Source organism: Mesoplodon mirus (assembly GCF_964341445.2).
Source record: "Mesoplodon mirus genome assembly, chromosome: 8".
Classification (NCBI taxonomy): domain Eukaryota; kingdom Metazoa; phylum Chordata; class Mammalia; order Artiodactyla; family Ziphiidae; genus Mesoplodon; species Mesoplodon mirus.
The window spans coordinates 37,950,814-37,969,609 of record NC_138984.1 but is presented as its reverse complement, the minus strand read 5'-3'; the positions used below and the strand labels follow the sequence as shown (position 1 = coordinate 37,969,609).

Here is an 18,796-nt window from a genome sequence, read left to right as displayed (position 1 = left end):
CTTGTAATGGATTGATTCATTTATAATCTTCTTTTTTGGACCTGATCTATTAGCGCTTATGTTGAGGTCTTTAAAATGAAAACCAGTCATCTTCTCCACACTTTCCCTAATCATGAATCTTCTATCATTGCTTTTGTATTGCAGTCTTCTGAAAATTTGGCTCAGATTAAAATTATTAAATTATTCCAAACTCTGTACCCATATTGAAGGCAAAGGTCAGACATCAAAGTATGAGCACAAAAGTAGTATTTATGTGAGTCTATCAAAGCATTTTTGAGGGTCTATCAAAGCATTTTTCTTTTTAAAACCAAATAAGTCTTAAGCTATATTTTTCTTCTCTACATTTCTAAGACCTATTAGATGACATGAGCAATATAGCATATAATGCACCTAAACACAAAGAAAAATAATGCAGTGAAGAAAAAACATTGTTGGTCTGGGAAGCAGGCGTTACTAGTTATTTCCTTCACACTTATTTTCTGTGTGAACTTGGGCAATATATTTATTAGCTATCTTGAGTCCATTTCTTCATCTATATATTTATGAAAACATTATAGCTGTACTTCAAAAATTTGAAATAATTACTAAGAACTCTTACTTAGCAGAACAAAATGATACTGTCACTAAATTAAACTTTATTGAGTATTTTCCACTTTCAGTGGTTTTTCCCAAGTATAAATTTCAAGGAAACAAAGTAAATTCTAAGTAAATAAAATATGAGGAAAAATGGGATATATTAGACTATTTTGGTACTGTGTCATAGAGGCAGTATCCTTCCAGAACACTCTCCCATACTCTCTATATCTGTATCTGTAAGACTGTAGAAGGATTGAGGACTCAAGGTGAGCATCAAAAGATCCTTACATCGTATTTCGCTGACTGTAAGATGAAGAAGCCTCTCCACCTTTCAAATTGTTGTTCAGTTGTCACTTTTATGAGGAAGCCTTGACTGATCCCCTAGAATACCCGTTCTCACAGCATCACATTCCTTTCCTTTAAGCACACAGCACAACTTGCGATTAGACATAACTTTCTTTTTGTGATTTTTTTTATTTTTGCCTGTGTCCCTCACTAGACTTAAGTTTTATGTGGGCAGGAGGGGATCTGTGCTCACCGTGTTATCCCCAGGGTCTAGCCTGATGGTTCTTAATGGGCACAGTACTGACCCCTAGAGGGTGTTTTGGAACAGTGTAGAGGTGACTGGGGGCGATCCTCCTGCCATTTAGTGGGACTGGTCAGGAATGCTGGCTGTCCTGCACTGTGCAGGATGGTGCAACATAATGAAGAACTGCCCTATGTCCTGCAAGACTTTCTCAAGTCCTGCTTGACTACACCCTCTAAAATACAAATCAGACTACTTTTGTAAATGATGTTTATTTAACAAGAAGTTATGTGAAAGGCCCAGTACATGAGGAAAAGGTAGTTAATGAGAGGGAAGCCTAAATGAATAAAGACATTGTTTCCAAATTATTGAATAATGTATTTGCTCTGGGCATTCTGTCCACCTGATTGTATAATTGCTATACAGTAATACTGGAACAAACTGAAGTGAGATATTCGTTTTAATATGAAACTTTATTATTGATAATCCATGATAAGCATCCCACAGTATCCTGTGAAGTAGAAGCTGATATTGTCAACCACAAGGAAAATGTCCTTTGAGGTACTTTTGAAGATTTGGCAAATTTGGTGGGGTGTATGGACTTTACTTACTTCCTCACTTGTGGGATTATCAGACTTTTTCTCCATGGTGAGGCTCTGTACTTGTCTTGACATATTATCCCTATCTTAATTAAGGTTATTTCCTTCCTTCTTTTATTGTATGTAAATAAGTCTGGTCAGTTGCCATTATTTGTTTTTATACTAGTGTCTTTGTAGTACATCTGCATTGTCATTTTCCTGTATCTTGTGTGTGTGGAAAGGCATCTGATTTTACCTCTCTTTTAAATTTAAATGAATTCATATTAAGTAAGTACAGGCATTTGTCTACTTCATTATGGTTTCTTGTGTGCCTGCCTGGGCATTTACATATTGAAATACATATTATTTTATTTTAAATGACCATTCTAATTTCTCCTTATATTATAGCTAGGATACTACATTTACTTAATTTTTAATAATGTATATAACTAGGTTATATTATTTATGACTTTCATTTTAGAATACTAAAGGAAGCCTTACAAAATATTTGTTTTAAAGGATCTTGGTTTTGATAGGGTTGACAACCACAGGTGAAGACAAAGTCTGGCATATGGTAGATGTTTAATAAATATTTGCTTGATGTATTGATAGATGAATAAGACAAAAATGAAGACCCAAGTCCTAATTGATAGCTAACAAAGACCACCAGTGTTCCTAAATCAAAGAGAGAAAGCCGTTCATATATACATAGCTTAGAACAGGATACAATAGAGACAATGAGTGGGAATTGGAGACATTAAATTCCATACTTCTTTTTATGATCTGGTCAACAAAAGCATCTCAACGTAATAGGTTTTATTGATGAATTCAGGTGTTACCCATCAATACTACCTGTCATCAGCACTGTTGTTACTTGATTATTATTAATTTTGTATTATTATTATATTATTATTTTTCAGCTTTATTGAGATATAATTGACATATAACATTATGTAAATTTAAGGTGTACAAGGTGATGATTTGATATATGTATATATTATGAGATGGTTACCGCAATAAGGCTAGTTAACAAATCCATTACCTCATGTAGTTACGTTTTTTTTAATGGTGAGAACTTTTAAGATCTACTCTCTTAGCAACTTTCAAGTATACAAAAGAGTATTGTTAACTATAGTCACCATGCCGTATATTAGATATCCAGAACTTATTCATCTTGTTACTGGAAGCTTGTACCCATTTACCACCTTCACCCATTTCCCCCAACTCCCCCACACCTGGCAACTACCAATCTACTCTGTGTTTCTATTAATTTGGTTTTTTGAGATTCCACATATAGTCTTTTTCTGTGTGCTTGTCTCACTTAGTATAATGCCCTCAAAATTTACCTATGTTGTTGAAAATGGTAGGATTAACTTCTTTCTCATGGCTGAATAATATTCCTTTTTACACACACACACACACACACACACACATATATAAAACATCTCCATATATATATATTACATCTTCTTTATCCATTCATTAGTTTGATGGACACTAAGATTATTTCCATTTTTGGCTATTGTAAATAATGCTGCATTAAACATGGGGGTGCAGGTCTCTCTTTGAGATCCTAATTTCATTTCCTTTGGATATATTCCCAGAAGTGGAATTGCTGGATCATACAGTAGTTCTATTTTTAATTTTGGGGGGAACCTCCACACTGTTTTTGTATATGACCATACCAATTTACATTACCACCAACAATGTGCAAGTGTTCCCTTTTCTCCACATCCTTGTCAATGCTTATTACCTCTTGTCTTTTTGGTAAAACCCATTCTAACAGGGGTGAGGTGATATTTCATTGTGGTTTTGATGTTGATATTGAGCACATTTTCATGTACCTGTTGTCCATTTGTATATCTTCTTTGGAAAAATGTCTATTCATATCTTTGCCAATTTTTTAGTCACATTGTTTTTTGCTATTGAGTTGCTATATATTTTGAGTTACTACATGCATATTGAGGTCCTTATGTATTTTAGATATTAACCTCTTATCAGATATATGGTTTGCAAATATTTTCTCCAGTTCCATAGGTTGCCTTTTCATCTCCTTCTTTGTTTCTTTTGCTGTGAAGAAGCTTTTTAGTTTGTTGTAGTCCCACTTGTTTATTTTTGCTTTTTTTTTTTTTTTGCTTGTGCTTTTGGTGTTATATTAAAAAAATCATTGCCAAGATCAATGTCAAGTTTTTTTCCTATTTTTTGCTAGTAATTTTATGATTTCAGGTCTTACAATTTAAGTCTTTAATCCATTTTGAGTTAATTTTTGTGAATGGTGTAATATAAGGCTGCAATTTATGCTTTTGTATGTGAATACCCAGTTTTCCTAGCACCATTTATTGAAAAGGCTATCTTTTCCCCATTGAATATTCTTGGCTCCCTTGTCAAATATTAGTTGACCATATATGTATGTGTTTATTTCTAGACTCTTAATTTTGTTCCATTGGTCTACATGTCTGTTTTTACACCAGTACCATACTGTTTTGTTTTTTTTTTTGTTTTTGTTTTTGTTTTTGTTTTTTGTGGTACGCGGGCCTCTCACTATCACGGCCTCTCCCATTGCGGAGCACAGGCTCCGGACGTGCAGGCCCAGCAGCCACGGCTCACGGGCCCAGCCACTCCGTGGCATGCGGGATCCTCCTGGAACGGGGCACGAACCCGCATCCCCTGCATTGGCAGGCAGACTCTCAACCACTGCACCACCAGGGAAGCCCTACCATACTGTTTTGGTTAGTTTTGTAATACTGTTTGAAATCAGGATGTATGATGCCTCCAACTTTGTTCTTCTCTCTCAGTATTGCTTTGGCAATCTGGGGTCTTTTGTTGTTCCATACGAATTTTAGGATTGTTTTTCTTTTCTTGTGAAAAATGCCATTGGAGTTTTGATAGGGATTGCACTGAATCTATGGATGACTTTGGGTAGTATGAACATCTTAATATTAATTCTGATCCATGAACATGGGATATCTTCCCATTTATTTGTGTTTAATTTCTTTCATCAGTGCCTTGTAATTTTCAGTGTACAGATCTCTCACCTCCTATGTTAATTTATTCCTAAGTATTTTATTATTTTTGGTGCTAATGTAAATGTGATTGTTTTATTTATTTCTTTTCCTGATAGTTTGTTATTAGTGTATAGAAACACAACTGATTTTTTTGGTATGTTGCTTTTTTATCCTGCAACTTTACTGTATTCATTTATTAGTTCTAACAGGTTTTTTTTTTTGATGGAGTGTTTAGGGTTTTCTATATATAAGATTGGGTCATCATTTTACTTCTTCCTGTCTAGTTTGGATATCTTTTGTTTATTTTTCTTGCCTAATTCCTCTGGCTAGGACTTCCAGTACTATGCTGAATAGAAATAGTGAGAGTGGGCACTCTTATGGCACTCTTGTCTTGTTACTGATCTTAGAGGAAAAGCTTTCAACATTTCACTGTCGAGTGTGGTGTTACCTGTGGGCTTGTCATATATGTCCTTTTTTATGTTGGGCTACATTCCTTATATACTCACTTTGTTGAGAGTTTTTATCATAAAAAGATGTTGAATTTTGTCAAATGCTTTTTATGCAACTATTGAAATGATCATATAATTTTTATATTTCATTCTGTTAAAGTGATGCAATTATATTATTATTAGTGATTAGTATTTAAATACTATTAAACTACTTTATTTACATATAGTATTATACACACACGCACACACACACACACAGGGACACAATAATGATCTCCTTTATATTAAAAACTATTTTTTAAAAACATGGTTAATACAAAGGCTTTCTGCTTAAGATGTGGTTAATTACCATTTTGAAGTAAATAGTGTCCTTCATTCCTTCAACACTCAAGTCAGTCAAGATTTCCTGATGAGAAAGGTATTGTAACAAAGCAGGATGTTATTTGAGAAAGACTTGTGGAAAAAGAAAATCTTATTTGCCAGGTCTTAAAACATATGCTTTCAAATTTAACTCTCAAACATAATTTTCATTATGTTGAATTTTAATAGAGTATGACTTCATATTTTTTAGAGCCTTTTGTATGGCTGTGCTTATTAAACATGTCATTTTGCTTTATTCTATAATGTTATGTGGTCTTGTTGGCATTGAATTATTCTTAAAATTTCTTTGAAGTATCTTCTACATTTTGTAAATTATTCTTCCTCCAGATCTAGATTCTCAGATATTAAAAATATTTACTTATGTTCTCTTTCCATAATCTTCAGAGATATCTGATTAATTGGAGTTTCTGACCAATACTAAAATGTATCAGTCATAAAACTAACTTTAAAAACTTAAATTTATAAAGGGTATAAAATCTAATGGCTCATGTAAACATGTCCAATGTAATTCACTTTTTGTTCCTATAAAAATGAAATAGTTTAATTGAATTATGTAATAAATATTTGAAAAGTAGTGTTTTTTCCTTTGTTTTGAGTTCAGAAGAAGAGTAACATAAAAAGCTCCAATAAGTCAATACTCTTAGACCAGAACTGCTCTCAACTATTCATCCATATTTCTTGAAAGTTCATAGAGTAAAAATTCAACTTCTTAAGTGGTGAGTAGAATGCAGTTGAAATATTTGGTGGACAAGGTCTTGAAAAATAATAAATCTGAGTTTTAATAACTTTATGCAATGAAAACTTCTATTTTTGTGCAATTGAGGTATTTTGTACATAATTTCCCTAATGGCTACATCTTTGTGCCTGTAACTCTTGCTAACATGTTGTATACATCCCCTACAAAACTAGGCTTTCATTCTGGAGAGCAAGAATCCCAGGCTATCTTTGCATAGTTTTACCCAATATTCCAGTAATGTAACATCAAGAGAAATGTATCTGTCATAACATCAACACATTTTTGATTTGCTATTTTAATTTCTCAAATGAAGGACATTGTAATAGTTGTTTCTACCTCTTTGGAGCAAAACATTTACCCCCTTTAGAAAATACAGAGATTCCCCAAAAGCATGCTTTTTGAACTGTTAATATGGTGGTAGTACACAGCCCTCTACAACATGATCATGTCCACCAAATGGAGCTGGAACAAATAAAGAGGTGCTAATACTACCATGCTGTCTGTGGTGGACTTTTGTTGCAGTATTATCCAGGGGTGGCTCTAGCTGTGGATGTGGACACTCATATGGGAAGAATTTCAGGGGGATCACTCAGCCGTTGAGTGTGTGCTGAAAAATACCCATACACGCCTGCCCGGTGACAGAGCTGCATTTGTTTATACGCGTAGTTGTGTATATGTGAGGGCCTCTCCATTCCCAGAGTCTCAATTAGCTGCTTTAAATATTTGTGGTGTACTCTGAGACAACCCACACATTTCCTTCACACGTGACAAGGACACTAGTTATGATGTTTGACCACTCTTTCATACACTAATATCACAAGGGATAGGGCAGTTCATGGGAAAAATGGGTATTTTAAGAGCCATGGATGTCAATGTCTTTTGTAAGTTACTCTGCCAGATTGTAGCCAAAACTATTTTCAAACAATAGAAGGAAACTTCATTTCTTAGTAAGAACAGGAATAACACAAATTCTAAATGTCTTTTGATAGATTATAAAATATAGTTATTAAATAACTTACAAATATATAACTAATAGATAACTCACATTTAGAATTCTAGCCCCTTTTACGATTTTGATATAATGAGATAATATGTGCAAATTGGTTTACATTTAGTATATTAAGTGTTCAAAGTGTTAGCCTCTGTTTAGTGTTGTGATAGCATTATATTGTCAGTAATAATTTATTAGTAGTAATAAAAATTGTGGTGGTATGGTAGTATATCAGTCCCATTTACAATCTAATTGCATCAGATATTTCTTGATTTCTAGATGATTTATTTTAATTGCAATTTAATGACGTTGGAAGGATTTGGTTATGAATGCTTAATGTCTCCTTTTAAAAAAATTCATTAATCATTACTAATTTTTAGGTTAAAAAATCTCTGTAGTGGGCTTCCGTGGTGGCACAGTGGTTGAGAGTCCGCCTGCCAATGCAGGGGACACGGGTTCGTGCCCCGGTCCGGGAAGATCCCACGTGCCGCGGAGCGGCTGGGCCCGTGAGCCATGGCCGCTGAGCCTGCGCGTCCGGAGCCTGTGCTCCGCAATGGAAGAGGCCACAACAGTGAGAGGCCCGCATACCGAAAAAAAAAAAAAATCTCTGTAATGATCTCTCTATGGTTTTCTATGATTCCAAGTGTTACTTTTTAAATGTGTTGGGATTTCCATGGACTGTGGCATTTGGAAGTCAAATAACTGTGGAGGCTGAATTGGTAGTCATTGCTGTTGATACTTTTGATAGTCCTGTTGTCCCATCAGCATAAGTCTGCCTGAGATGCCTTCTATTACTCTTAACTTTTCTTTGGATTAAAGCAGTCCTTCTCATTTTTTTCCCCCTGAAGCATCCCTAGTACCAGAGGAGAGAAACTAAAAACTCCCATGAGATTGCTAGTATATTGAAATGTTGGCAACAGCTTGACATTTCTTTCAAGTTGAGTATTCAGTGGTCAACTTGTCCATTAATTTTACATTCCAGGCCATAACAATCCCAGATTTATTTTCCCAGGAGATGTTACAATTTATATACCACCAAGTAAAATGAATTCTCTTGGGCTCCTCTCCTTTCTGCCTCTCTCCCAAGACCTCTGTTTGAGGAGAATTTCTGAGCCTATTCTTTAGAAATGCCCTGTTATATTACTCCTTAAATGCATACTACACACCAAAACCTTTAAGTGGCTTAGCTGATCTGAGTACCTAATGTGTCTTGTGGGAAGTGATACATAGGACAGAGGCGTTTTGAGGGAGGAGATGTGGTATAAGCTGGCTAGTTAGGAGGAGTTTGAGAGGGAGTGTAACAGAGTAGAGAGAGGGATGCTAGTTGGTCAGCAGAAATCACTGCAAGCATGGTGGGAAAAAGTCAGCCCGGAAAAGGAATGACAAGATGGGTTTGTTAACAATAAACTTCACCCTCTCTACAATTTTGCCTAGAATGAGTCTTTTCTGCTTCTGCTAACTTAATCGAGAACACTCAAGGAGTTTAACCACAGAACAGAAAGATGACCTCTATGCCTCCTTCTTAAAAAAAATATTGAAAACAACAGTTTTACATCAGTGTTTCAATGGAAACTCTTCATAATTTAGTCTTTCATTTTTTCTTCTTCTGTTAGTTAATAGCTTAACTTCTTTTCCAATTTTTTTCTGCCTGTATCGTGCAGCCAGGGCGTGTTGTCTCCTGGTTATCAGGAGATGATGTCCTTTGTTTTTGTGCATTGGCACAAACTGTCTTCTCCAATTGGCCTTTGTTTTCTAGAGAGACTGACTTCTATTTACCAGAACTGACACAGTCTGACATTTAGGCCTGGATGCCACCTCTCAGAACCGATGAGCTGACATTCTGGCTGATTAATTAGATATGTTTTATAACCTGCTGCAGGAAAAGTGACGTGAGAACATTATTCATTAGTAGTATCAAGCCTGATATTTTTGCATGTTTTACTCCTCTCTTGCAATTAGGGAAGATGCCAATTTTGCTTTTTTTATGCTTTAAAAATGCCTGATGAAAATTTTAACACTAAAAGAAAAGGGAGCACTTAAAAGTAATACTCTGAAAATGAGTGTGGGTATAATCTGTTTATTAATAAAGTATTTTAAAAGGAATCTTTGCATTTGTAAAAGCAGTAGCAATATACATACCTCTGTAAAAACAGACTCTTGTAGATGCATTTTAAACAAGTTAGTAAAATTTATATTAAAATATGCACACTATCAAGATATTTATTTTAGTAATAGAGTATGTTAATTGCTTTTCATATCACCGTATAGCATAGTTTACTTGTGATTATTTAAATCACAAATAGCTTTTCTTTCTTTTTATTTTTTTAAACATCTTTATTGGAGTATAATTGCTTTACAATGGTGTGTTAGTTTCTGCTTTATAACAAAGTGAATCAGTTATACATATACATATGTCCCCATACCTCTTCCCTCCTGCGTCTCCCTCCCTCCCACACTCCCTATCCCACCCCCTAGGTGGTCACAAAGCACTGAGCTGATCTCCCTGTGCTATGCGGCTGCTTCCCACTAGCTCTCTATTTTACATTTGGTAGTGTATAAAGTCCATACCACTCTCTCACTTTGTCCCAGCTTACCCTTCCCCCTCCCTGTATCCTCAAGTCCATTCTCTAGTAGGTCTGTGTCTTTATTCCCGTCTTGCCCCTAGGTTCTTCATGACCATTTAAAAAATTTTTTTTTAGATTCCATATATATGTGTTAGCATATGGTATTTGTTTTTCTCTTTCTGACTTACTTCACTGTGTATGACACACTCTAGGTCCATCCACCTCACTACAAATAACTCAATTTCATTTTTTATGGCTGAATAATATTCCATTGTATATATGTGCCACATCTTCTTTATCCATTCATCTGTCAATGGACACTGAGGTTGCTTCCATGTCCTGGATATTGTAAATAGAGCTGCAATGAACATTTTGGTACATGACTCTTTTTGAGTTATGGTTTTCTCAGGGTATATGCCCAGTAGTGGGGTTGCTGGGTCGTATGATAGTTCTATTTTTAGTTTTTAAATGAACCTCCATACTATTCTCCATAGTGGCTGTATCAATTTACATTCCCACCAACAGGGCAAGAGGGTTCCCTTTTCTCCACACCCCCTCCAGCATTTACTGTTTGTAGATTTTTTGACGATGGCCATTCTGACCGGTGTGAGATGATATCGCATTGTAGTTTTGATTTGCATTTCTCTAATGATTAATGATGTTGAGCATTCTTTCATGTGTTTGTTGGCAGTCTGTATATCTTCTTTGGAGAAATGTCTATTTAGGTCTTCTGCCCATTTTTGGATTGGGTTGTTTGTTTTTTGGATATTGAGCTGCATGAGCTGCTTGTAAATTTTGGAGATTAATCCTTTGTCAGTTGCTTCATTTGCAAATATTTTCTCCCATTCTGAGGGTTGTCTTTTCATCTTGTTTATGGTTTCCTTTGCTGTGCAAAAGCTTTTAAGTTTCATTAGGTCCCATTTGTTTATTTTTGTTTTTATTTCCAACAAATAGCTTTTCAACATTTTTTGTAATCTTTAAAACTGTGAGAAAGACAGAAGAATATTTTCATCATTTTTACAGGAGATAAAATAGCCCAGGGGGAAATTGTTGGAGCTAAAAGCAAAACTAAGATACTCTGACTTTTGTCCCTGCCAACGAATCTTGGTGCATCTTATCTTCCTGACTCTGTAGATCCCATCTCTAAGTTCTGTCCGACTGTGCCACCTGGTTAATGATTGCATTTTTATCCGTGTTGTTTCCATGGGTGACAATGACTGGGAGGCTTTACTGTGCTTTGTAGAGAGTGCACAGTTTGCCTTGAAGGGATGCCATATCATGTAGTGGTTACGACTACAGATTCTGGAGCCAACTGCTGGACTTTATTTTAACCCCAGCTCCACCACTTAGCAGCTGTGTGAGTATGGGAAGGAGGCTCACTCTAGGCCTCTGTTTTCATTGTAAACTTAAAGTAAGAAAAGAGCCTATTTGTCAGGATGTTGTGACGAATAATGAACATTTGTAAAGTATGAAGAAGAATGCCTGCAGAGAGTGATCACTTTCTATGCTGTATTATTATCATTATCACTTCAGAATTGCATTTTTCAAAGTGGATGTGACTTTTTTTTTTTTTTTTTTTTTTTTTTTTTTTTTGCGGTACGCGGGCCTCTCACTGTTGTGGCCTCTCCCTTTGCGGAGCACAGGCTCCGGACGCTCAGGCTCAGCAGCCATGGCTCACAGACCCAGCCGCTCCGTGGCATGTGGGATCTTCCCGGACCGGGGCACAAACCCACGTCCCCTGCATCGGCAGGTGGACTCTCAACCACTGCGCCACCTGGGAAGCCCGGATGTGACTTTTTTTAACGTCCAGAAGGGACTCATTATGCCTATACTCCCCAAGTTCTGCTTGTGTCGTGCATATTTTTCCCTTAGAAAGTCTATCTCTATCTGAAAGAGTGTTCATTCTCTAGTCTTTAGTTTTAGTCTAAATTATAAACGTGGTGTGTGGAACAGGGCACTGAACCGAGAGGCAGAAGACCTGGACTTAAGCCCCAGCTCAGTCATTAACCAGCTGTGACCTTGGGTCAATCATGTCACCTCATCAGGCTCAGCTTCTTTTTCTCCTCATGAGAAGGCTAAACTGTACAACTTCCAAGTCTACTTCTAAAATCCCAATCCATGATTGAGGTACTTGGGGGTAAGTTCACCTTAACAAAAGTACTAGGCAAAGTTGTACTTATTCATCCCATATATTTAAAGGCTGTTGTTTGAAGGATTTTATGACATAAGATAGAATTGGCAAGTGCTTGTACAGATTTTGAAGAAAGAAATATTCCAAGGCATTTTTAATGCAATGCATTTTTAATTTTAGTGTTCTCATACACCCTAAGGTAAAAGCTTTCATCAAATTAAAGAGATCAAACAGTGTATGATGAAGTAGCTTGCATAAAATAAGTGACTTACCTTTTCTCGAAGTCTCTGCTTTGTAGAGGAACTCTCCAGCAGCTCGTGTAACCTCCAGTTTCAAGGTCACACTCTCAGGCATTGTCGTGAGAATGGAGGGGAGAGACGGAGCTCCTTCCTCTTTGTCTGTACACAACGGAAACATGTTCTGGCTTCCCCACACTTACTCCTTCAGCCCCTTGGGCTAATGTCAGCATGTACACTTGATCATTATAACAATGACCTAATATAAGAAAAAAAATAATTGGAAAAGATCTTTCTCAGACTCTGATATAACTGACAACTGATGATTTCCTGCAATCCTCGTTTGCTTTTTTTGTTTTGATTGACATAATAAGCCTCTGGAGCCTCTCTCCATCAGCCAGATGGGAACATTGTCCCCAGGATAATAGAAAAGAACATGGTTAAATAGGAACTTATCAAAAGGCAGGCTGCAGCGATGACCCAATATACTACAAACCAGCTTACCAAGCATAAGGGTGTGTGATTTACTTTACAGAGATTTGCTTTGTAAGCTCTTTCACACTGAGAAGCTGATTTAATTTTCAGTTCTTTGAGGAAGAGCTTCTTCCCTTGTTATCTCCCAAGCCTAGGAATGCTGGGCTGGGTGGGTTAGGAGTTACAGCAGTGTGTAGTCTCGAACCCTGGTGATGGAAGGGCTGATTGTCCTTGGTACGTTCAGAGAAGAGTCCCCAGACGGTGTTCCCTCCTACAGGAAATCTCCAGAGGCTGCCAGCAACTACAGAGACAATGAGGAAGGCTCAGGTTGAGGTCCTTGACTTAAAGAGCAAAGACCCCCAATAATGCAAGAAAAGGATGTTGGAAAAGTGGGCTCTCTGGTCTGAGTCTCTTTCCTCCCTGGGCAACAGCATGAAGGATATAGAGTGAAGTCACTTAGGATCTGCCTGGCCCATAACATTCTTCTTTGGTGTCTATTTCTGCCTGTTTGTAGGGCCAAGGAGATCTGTTGAAGAATGCCAAGAATGAAGCTATAGAGAACATGAAGCAGATCCAGCTGGCGTGCTTGTCTTGTGGCCTTAGTAAAGCCCCCAGCAGTGGTGCCGAGGCCAAGAGCAAGCGCAGCCTGGAGGCCATAGAGGAGAAGGAGAGCAGCGAGGAAAATGGGAAGCTGTGACCCTGAGTGGCAGCCACGCATTCACCCAGCCTTCCTGCCAAGGACTCTGGTTTTTCCTTCTGGTTTTCTTTCTTTAAGCTTTTTAGAAGTTCACAAAAAGATGCCCTCTCTGGGGTATTGGACATAAACAGATATTTTCACAATGTCAGTATTTTAACGTAGTTAATTTATCTAAGTTAAAACCTTTAGTAGCCATGTTTTAAAATTCTGAGATGTGTGTACACACTCACGTATGGATGTGGGCGGAAGTGTGTGTATGTGTGTGTGTGTGAGAGAGAGTGAGCGAGAGACAGAGAGAGAGAGAGACAGAGAGGGAGAGAGAGAGGGAGCAAAAGAGAAAGACTGAGAGGTGAGGACGGGAGAGAGAGATTGAGATGCTGTTAAAATCTATTCTGTGTTGTGTTATTCATTTAGTAAGTTATTACTTTATCATTTTGGGACAAATTTGTTAATCTGAAATTCTAAAGAGCACTTAACTATAACCTGTTGCTGTGTTTAATTTTACTTCTCTACCTTTATCATTTAATTTGGAGATCATAACACAGCTTATAATTGAAGGAAGCCAAACTTATCATGCATAGATGTTTTAATAGATTATAGATTAGACAAATTCCTAAGAATCACAGTAGAAATAAAAGTGAATGAAGGATAAACAACTGATCAGAATTTCTGGGAAGATCAGCAAAGTCTTCAGTTAGTGAACTCTTTAAAATATTTATTAAATAAAATCAATTTTTAGAAAGTTTTCTGTAGTTGTTTACTTTTCAGTGGAAAAGCTGATCATAAGAGAATTTATACCCACTTATGTGGTACTCTGAAACACCATGAAAACTCTGTTGAAATTAGGATTTTGATGTGACAACGATATTCAGTTATGAAATTTCAAGGTTGTGATTTATAGGAAGGTCTCATTCTTCCTAACTGGGAATCTTAGCATTCATTTACTCTAACATACATGGGCAGCTAGGAGGTCTTGACTTTCATTGCATTTAATTGAGCACTAAATTTAAATTTAAAGACATTGTTCAAACAATATCATATCATCACCTTGAGCTGATATAAATTCTGTGGGTCAGATAACGTTGTGATGATTTAAGGACTAACCGATTACAAAGTATCTATGATATAATTTTAACACATGCAGAAAAACATACACACAAAAGAAGCAAATGACTAATTAGGGTACATTTTTAATTGCATCCAGATCATTTTTACCCTAATATCTTCAGAAAGTACTTGAGTGTAATATGTTTGTTACCTCCAACAGAACTAAATGTTCTATGGTTATGAAATATATCTATTTAAAACATTGCTTTTATTTTGAAAAGCTTCTTAATTAATTTGGTTAACAAATATGCTAATTTGGGGGAACCTAGGGAAGATCATTGTTGAAATTTTGCAAATATAAACATCTTCTATAGCAACTGTGTTAAGTTATTTCTGACTTCTTAACACTATTATGTTCATGTTGCACATTACTGAGAGAGTAAAGATATGAAACAACACTTTTATTGTTCTCTTTTATTGTGAATTAATTGAAAAAGGAATGAAAATGAGTTACTATATAAAAAATATCTTACAGGGTATGATATTTCCATGGACCAGATATGATGATATTTCTCCCTAGGTTTAAAACTGGGCGCTTGGGAAGACACATGAGCTCATTTGAAGGTAGGTTTCCAGTGGTACTACAATAGCCTGAAAAAATGTCTTTACCCTCCATTATACTTACCCTTCACAGTGGAAGGAATAGTGGAATGTAGATATCTAAGCCCCTTATGATGAAAAAGAGGTGATATAGACAGAAACAAAACCCTCCTTACATTAGCCAGTTGGTTGGTTTCACCTGTGGACCTCTTCACTTCCCTGAGTACCACGTGGAGAAATTCATGTCTTTACAGAGAGGTGGGAAGAGAAGCTAAAGGGTGGCAAACTTTCAAAGAATATTTATTCATGTCTTTACTTGAGGGTCAAATCCAATCCTTGAGAGTGGCTTCTCTAGTTTATTCCATTTGTCCTGTGGCTCCACGCACACTTAGGCTCTAGTACCCAAATATTCTTGAGAACATGATATGATTCCACCTCATCTAATGCTCCTTCTGGTGTCAGCCACTCTCTGCTCCACTGCTCTGGGTATCCTTCGTAGGTAGGGATTGAGGTGTGGGGCAGAGAGGAGCTTTAGATTCTGAGAGTAGAGAAGTTGCCAGGGAAGAGGTCTTACCTCCTGATGGAATAGCAAAAACAAACATACAACCTTTTTTCATTATTATATTCTACAAGTGTCTGGTTTTTTTCCAAACTTGAACTTCTGTAGAAAAAACCCCCTTGTCTCCACTTAGCTTTTGACGATGCTAGGAAGGCAGGGTGGTAGATATTCATTCTATTTTTGTTTATTAATTTTTACATTACCCAGGGAATTCGAGGTGGTGATTGTAGGTATTATCACTGATATTTTGTAGGTGAGAAAGCCAAAGGCCACTGATGTAGTAAGTGGAAGAACTGATTTTGAATCCTGGTCTGTCCAAATTTTGTGCAAGAGTATTTATTCAATGATTTTGATGTTTAATTTAATTCTCAAAACTTTAAACTAAATTATTAACTCTTTCTTTTACAACCACAAATAAAAAAACTTCATCCTATTTTCTTATAATAAAATATTAATGATCAATATAAAAATGTGAAAATAGAAAAATATATAAAAAGTAAAAATCTCCCACTATTACATTTAGATTTATACCTCTTAGACCCTGTTTAGCATTTCTTAATACATATAAATGTGCTTTCATTTTTAACAAAAAATGAGATCATATTATATAAACTGCTTTGTAACAGGGTTTTTACAACAATAAAAACAATACATCATGGAGATCTTTTTATGTCAATAATATATATACGTACAGTGGAGCTCTCAGCCTTTGAATTGAATCTGTCCATAAATGACATATTTTATTTGGTGACTGAATTTTTTCAAAAAATTCTAAACAATAGACAACTTTTAGACATGAGGAGATTTCACATAAAAACTTCAATTTTCTACTTCTTTTAAAATATTAGGTATACTGGCAACACTAGACCCTCCCCCAGTTCTTACTTGGCATCAATTGATTTGAGTTGCCCTCTTCAAAAGGTGCATGTGCTATCCAGTTTGCCAAAGAGCCTCTTTACTGATTTATGTTACATCTTGCCCCTGTGGACATCTTAGGTGGTTATCCTTGATCCAAATCATTATTTATAATTATGACATAGTGTCTTTCTATATGGATTATCATGACATATTTAACCCATCTCCTATTGCTAGACTTTTCTTTCCTAACTTCTTGTTATATAAGCATTGCAGTAATGAAAATCCACTTTTGCAAAATTTCCATATCCCAAAGTCTTTAGGATGAATTTCTAGAAGTGGAATAATTGGTCAAAGAATAGATATATTTTTTAGGGATTTTGTGGTACATTGCCATATAGTCTCTGGAAAACTTGTCCAATTTAATTTCCTACCGTAAGTTTATGAAAGTGCTGAAATCTTGGTTAATACTAAATTTAATTTTTTTTAATTTTCATCTTTGCCAATCTACTAGGTTAAAAATCTTATTTCTCTTTATCTTTATTCTCTAGTGAGATTGAACACATGTTAGTATGTTCATTGACTATAAATAATCTCATAGAGATTGTCTTTGTTTTCTGATCATTTTTGGGTGGGGTGGTAAATTTGTATCTTTCATTATTTATTTTTAAGAGACATTTACTTAAGAATCTTAACCCTGTGTTTGTCATATGTGTTGCTAATGTCTTTTGATGTATAGATCCCTAATTTAGTCCAAGTTCGTTTTTTTCCCCTTTATGGTTAGTGTTAAGACAGCTTTGCCCTGGATGTTCATGAAGATATTCTCTTATATTACCTGCTAGTAGCTTTCTTTTTTACTTTTCACGTTTAAATTTACAAGTCCCCTAAAATTGATTTTTGTGTATAGCATAAGGTATAGGCCCAATTCCATCTTTTCCCAGCATGGATAATCAGTTGACCCAGTCCATTTATTTTAAAGACTGTCCTTTGTCCATGACTCCACAGTGCCACCCTTGTGAACAATGAAGCACCCACGTATGTGTGTGTGTCTCTTTATGGAATCTCTATTCAGTTCCATTAGTCTATGTCTGTCCTGGCAATATTACTGTACTGTCTTCATTGCTATAGTTTTATAATGTTTTGATATCAGAGAATGTGGGCTCCCACTTTTCTTCTTCAGAATTTTCTTGGTTATCTTTGGCTCTTTTATTTTTTATATGGATTGTAGAATCAGCTTGTCAGTTTCCCTCAGGCACCTCCTGGAATTTTGGTTGGTATTACATTGAAAGTATGTATCATTTTGGGGAGTTCTGATAAATTACATTATTAATTGTTCCAATCCATTCATGTGGTATATTTCTCCATTTTTAAGACCTTATTTAATTTCTCTTAATACAATTTTATAGATTTCTGTGTAAAGGTTTTGCACATCTTTCATTAGATTTATTCCTAGGTATTTGATGTTTCTCTTGCTGTTAGAAATAGTAACATTTTAAAATTTAAATTTCCAAATTGCTTATTTGTGGTATATAGAAAATGCAATAGATTGTTTTGTGATGACCATGTATAAAGTAAACTTGCTAAACTCACTTGTTAATTCTAGTTACCTCTGTATCATTTTGGATTTTATAGGTACATAATCATGTCATTTGAAAATAATGAGGATTTTTTTGTTTTTTTCTAATCCTTATACATTTTATTTATGTATTTTATTTGCTTTTCTTGCTTTGTTGAACTGGCTAAAGCCTTCAGTACAATATTCAATAGAAGTGTTGTTAGTGAACGTTCTTTCTCATTCCCAATCCATTCCCAATCTCAGGGGAAAGTTTCCAATATTTCATCATTAGTTATGATGCGTACTCTAGATTTTGGTAGATTTTATTGGGGAATTAAAAAAAATTTACATGTAACTTTTGCCATTTGTATAGAGATAAAACTATAAAACCCTTAGGAAAAATACAGGAGTAAATTTTGTGATCTTGGGTTAAGGTCATGAATTTTAGGTGTGACACTAAAAAAAAAAAGAAAAGGACAAAAGAAGAAATAAGATTAGACTTCATCAAAATGAAAACTTCTGTACTTAAAAGGACACCTCAATAAAGTGAAAAGACAATCCACAGAATATTTGCAAATTACATATCTAATAAAGGCTGGGATCAGAATATAAAAAGAACTACTACAACGTAATAAAAAGACAACTCAATTTTTAAAATGGACAAAGGATCTGAATAGACATTTTTTCAAAGAAGATAGACAAAGATGCTTAGCATCATTAACCATCAGGAAAATTTAAATAAAAAACCACAGAGGGATACCATTTTACATCCACTAGGATAGCTATAATAGAAGAGGCAGATGATAACAAGTTTTAGTGAGGATGAAGAGAAGTTA

At 35.6% G+C, this 18,796-nt stretch overlaps 1 protein-coding gene across 2 annotated transcripts in view; it reads left to right on the top strand.

Moving 5' to 3' along the window:
- PLCL1 (phospholipase C like 1 (inactive)) overlaps nucleotides 1–14,849 on the top strand; it is a gene marked incomplete at its 5' end in the record, with an annotated part of 348,375 nt that extends 333,526 nt beyond the window's left edge. For both annotated transcript variants that reach the window (XM_082630504.1, XM_082630503.1), the window contains one exon: nucleotides 13,162–14,849. In XM_082630504.1, the coding sequence (XP_082486630.1) occupies nucleotides 13,162–13,344 (183 nt within the window). In that variant the 3' untranslated portion in view covers nucleotides 13,345–14,849. The remainder of the gene's footprint in view (nucleotides 1–13,161) is intronic.
- Nucleotides 14,850–18,796: the final 3,947 nt, after the last annotated feature.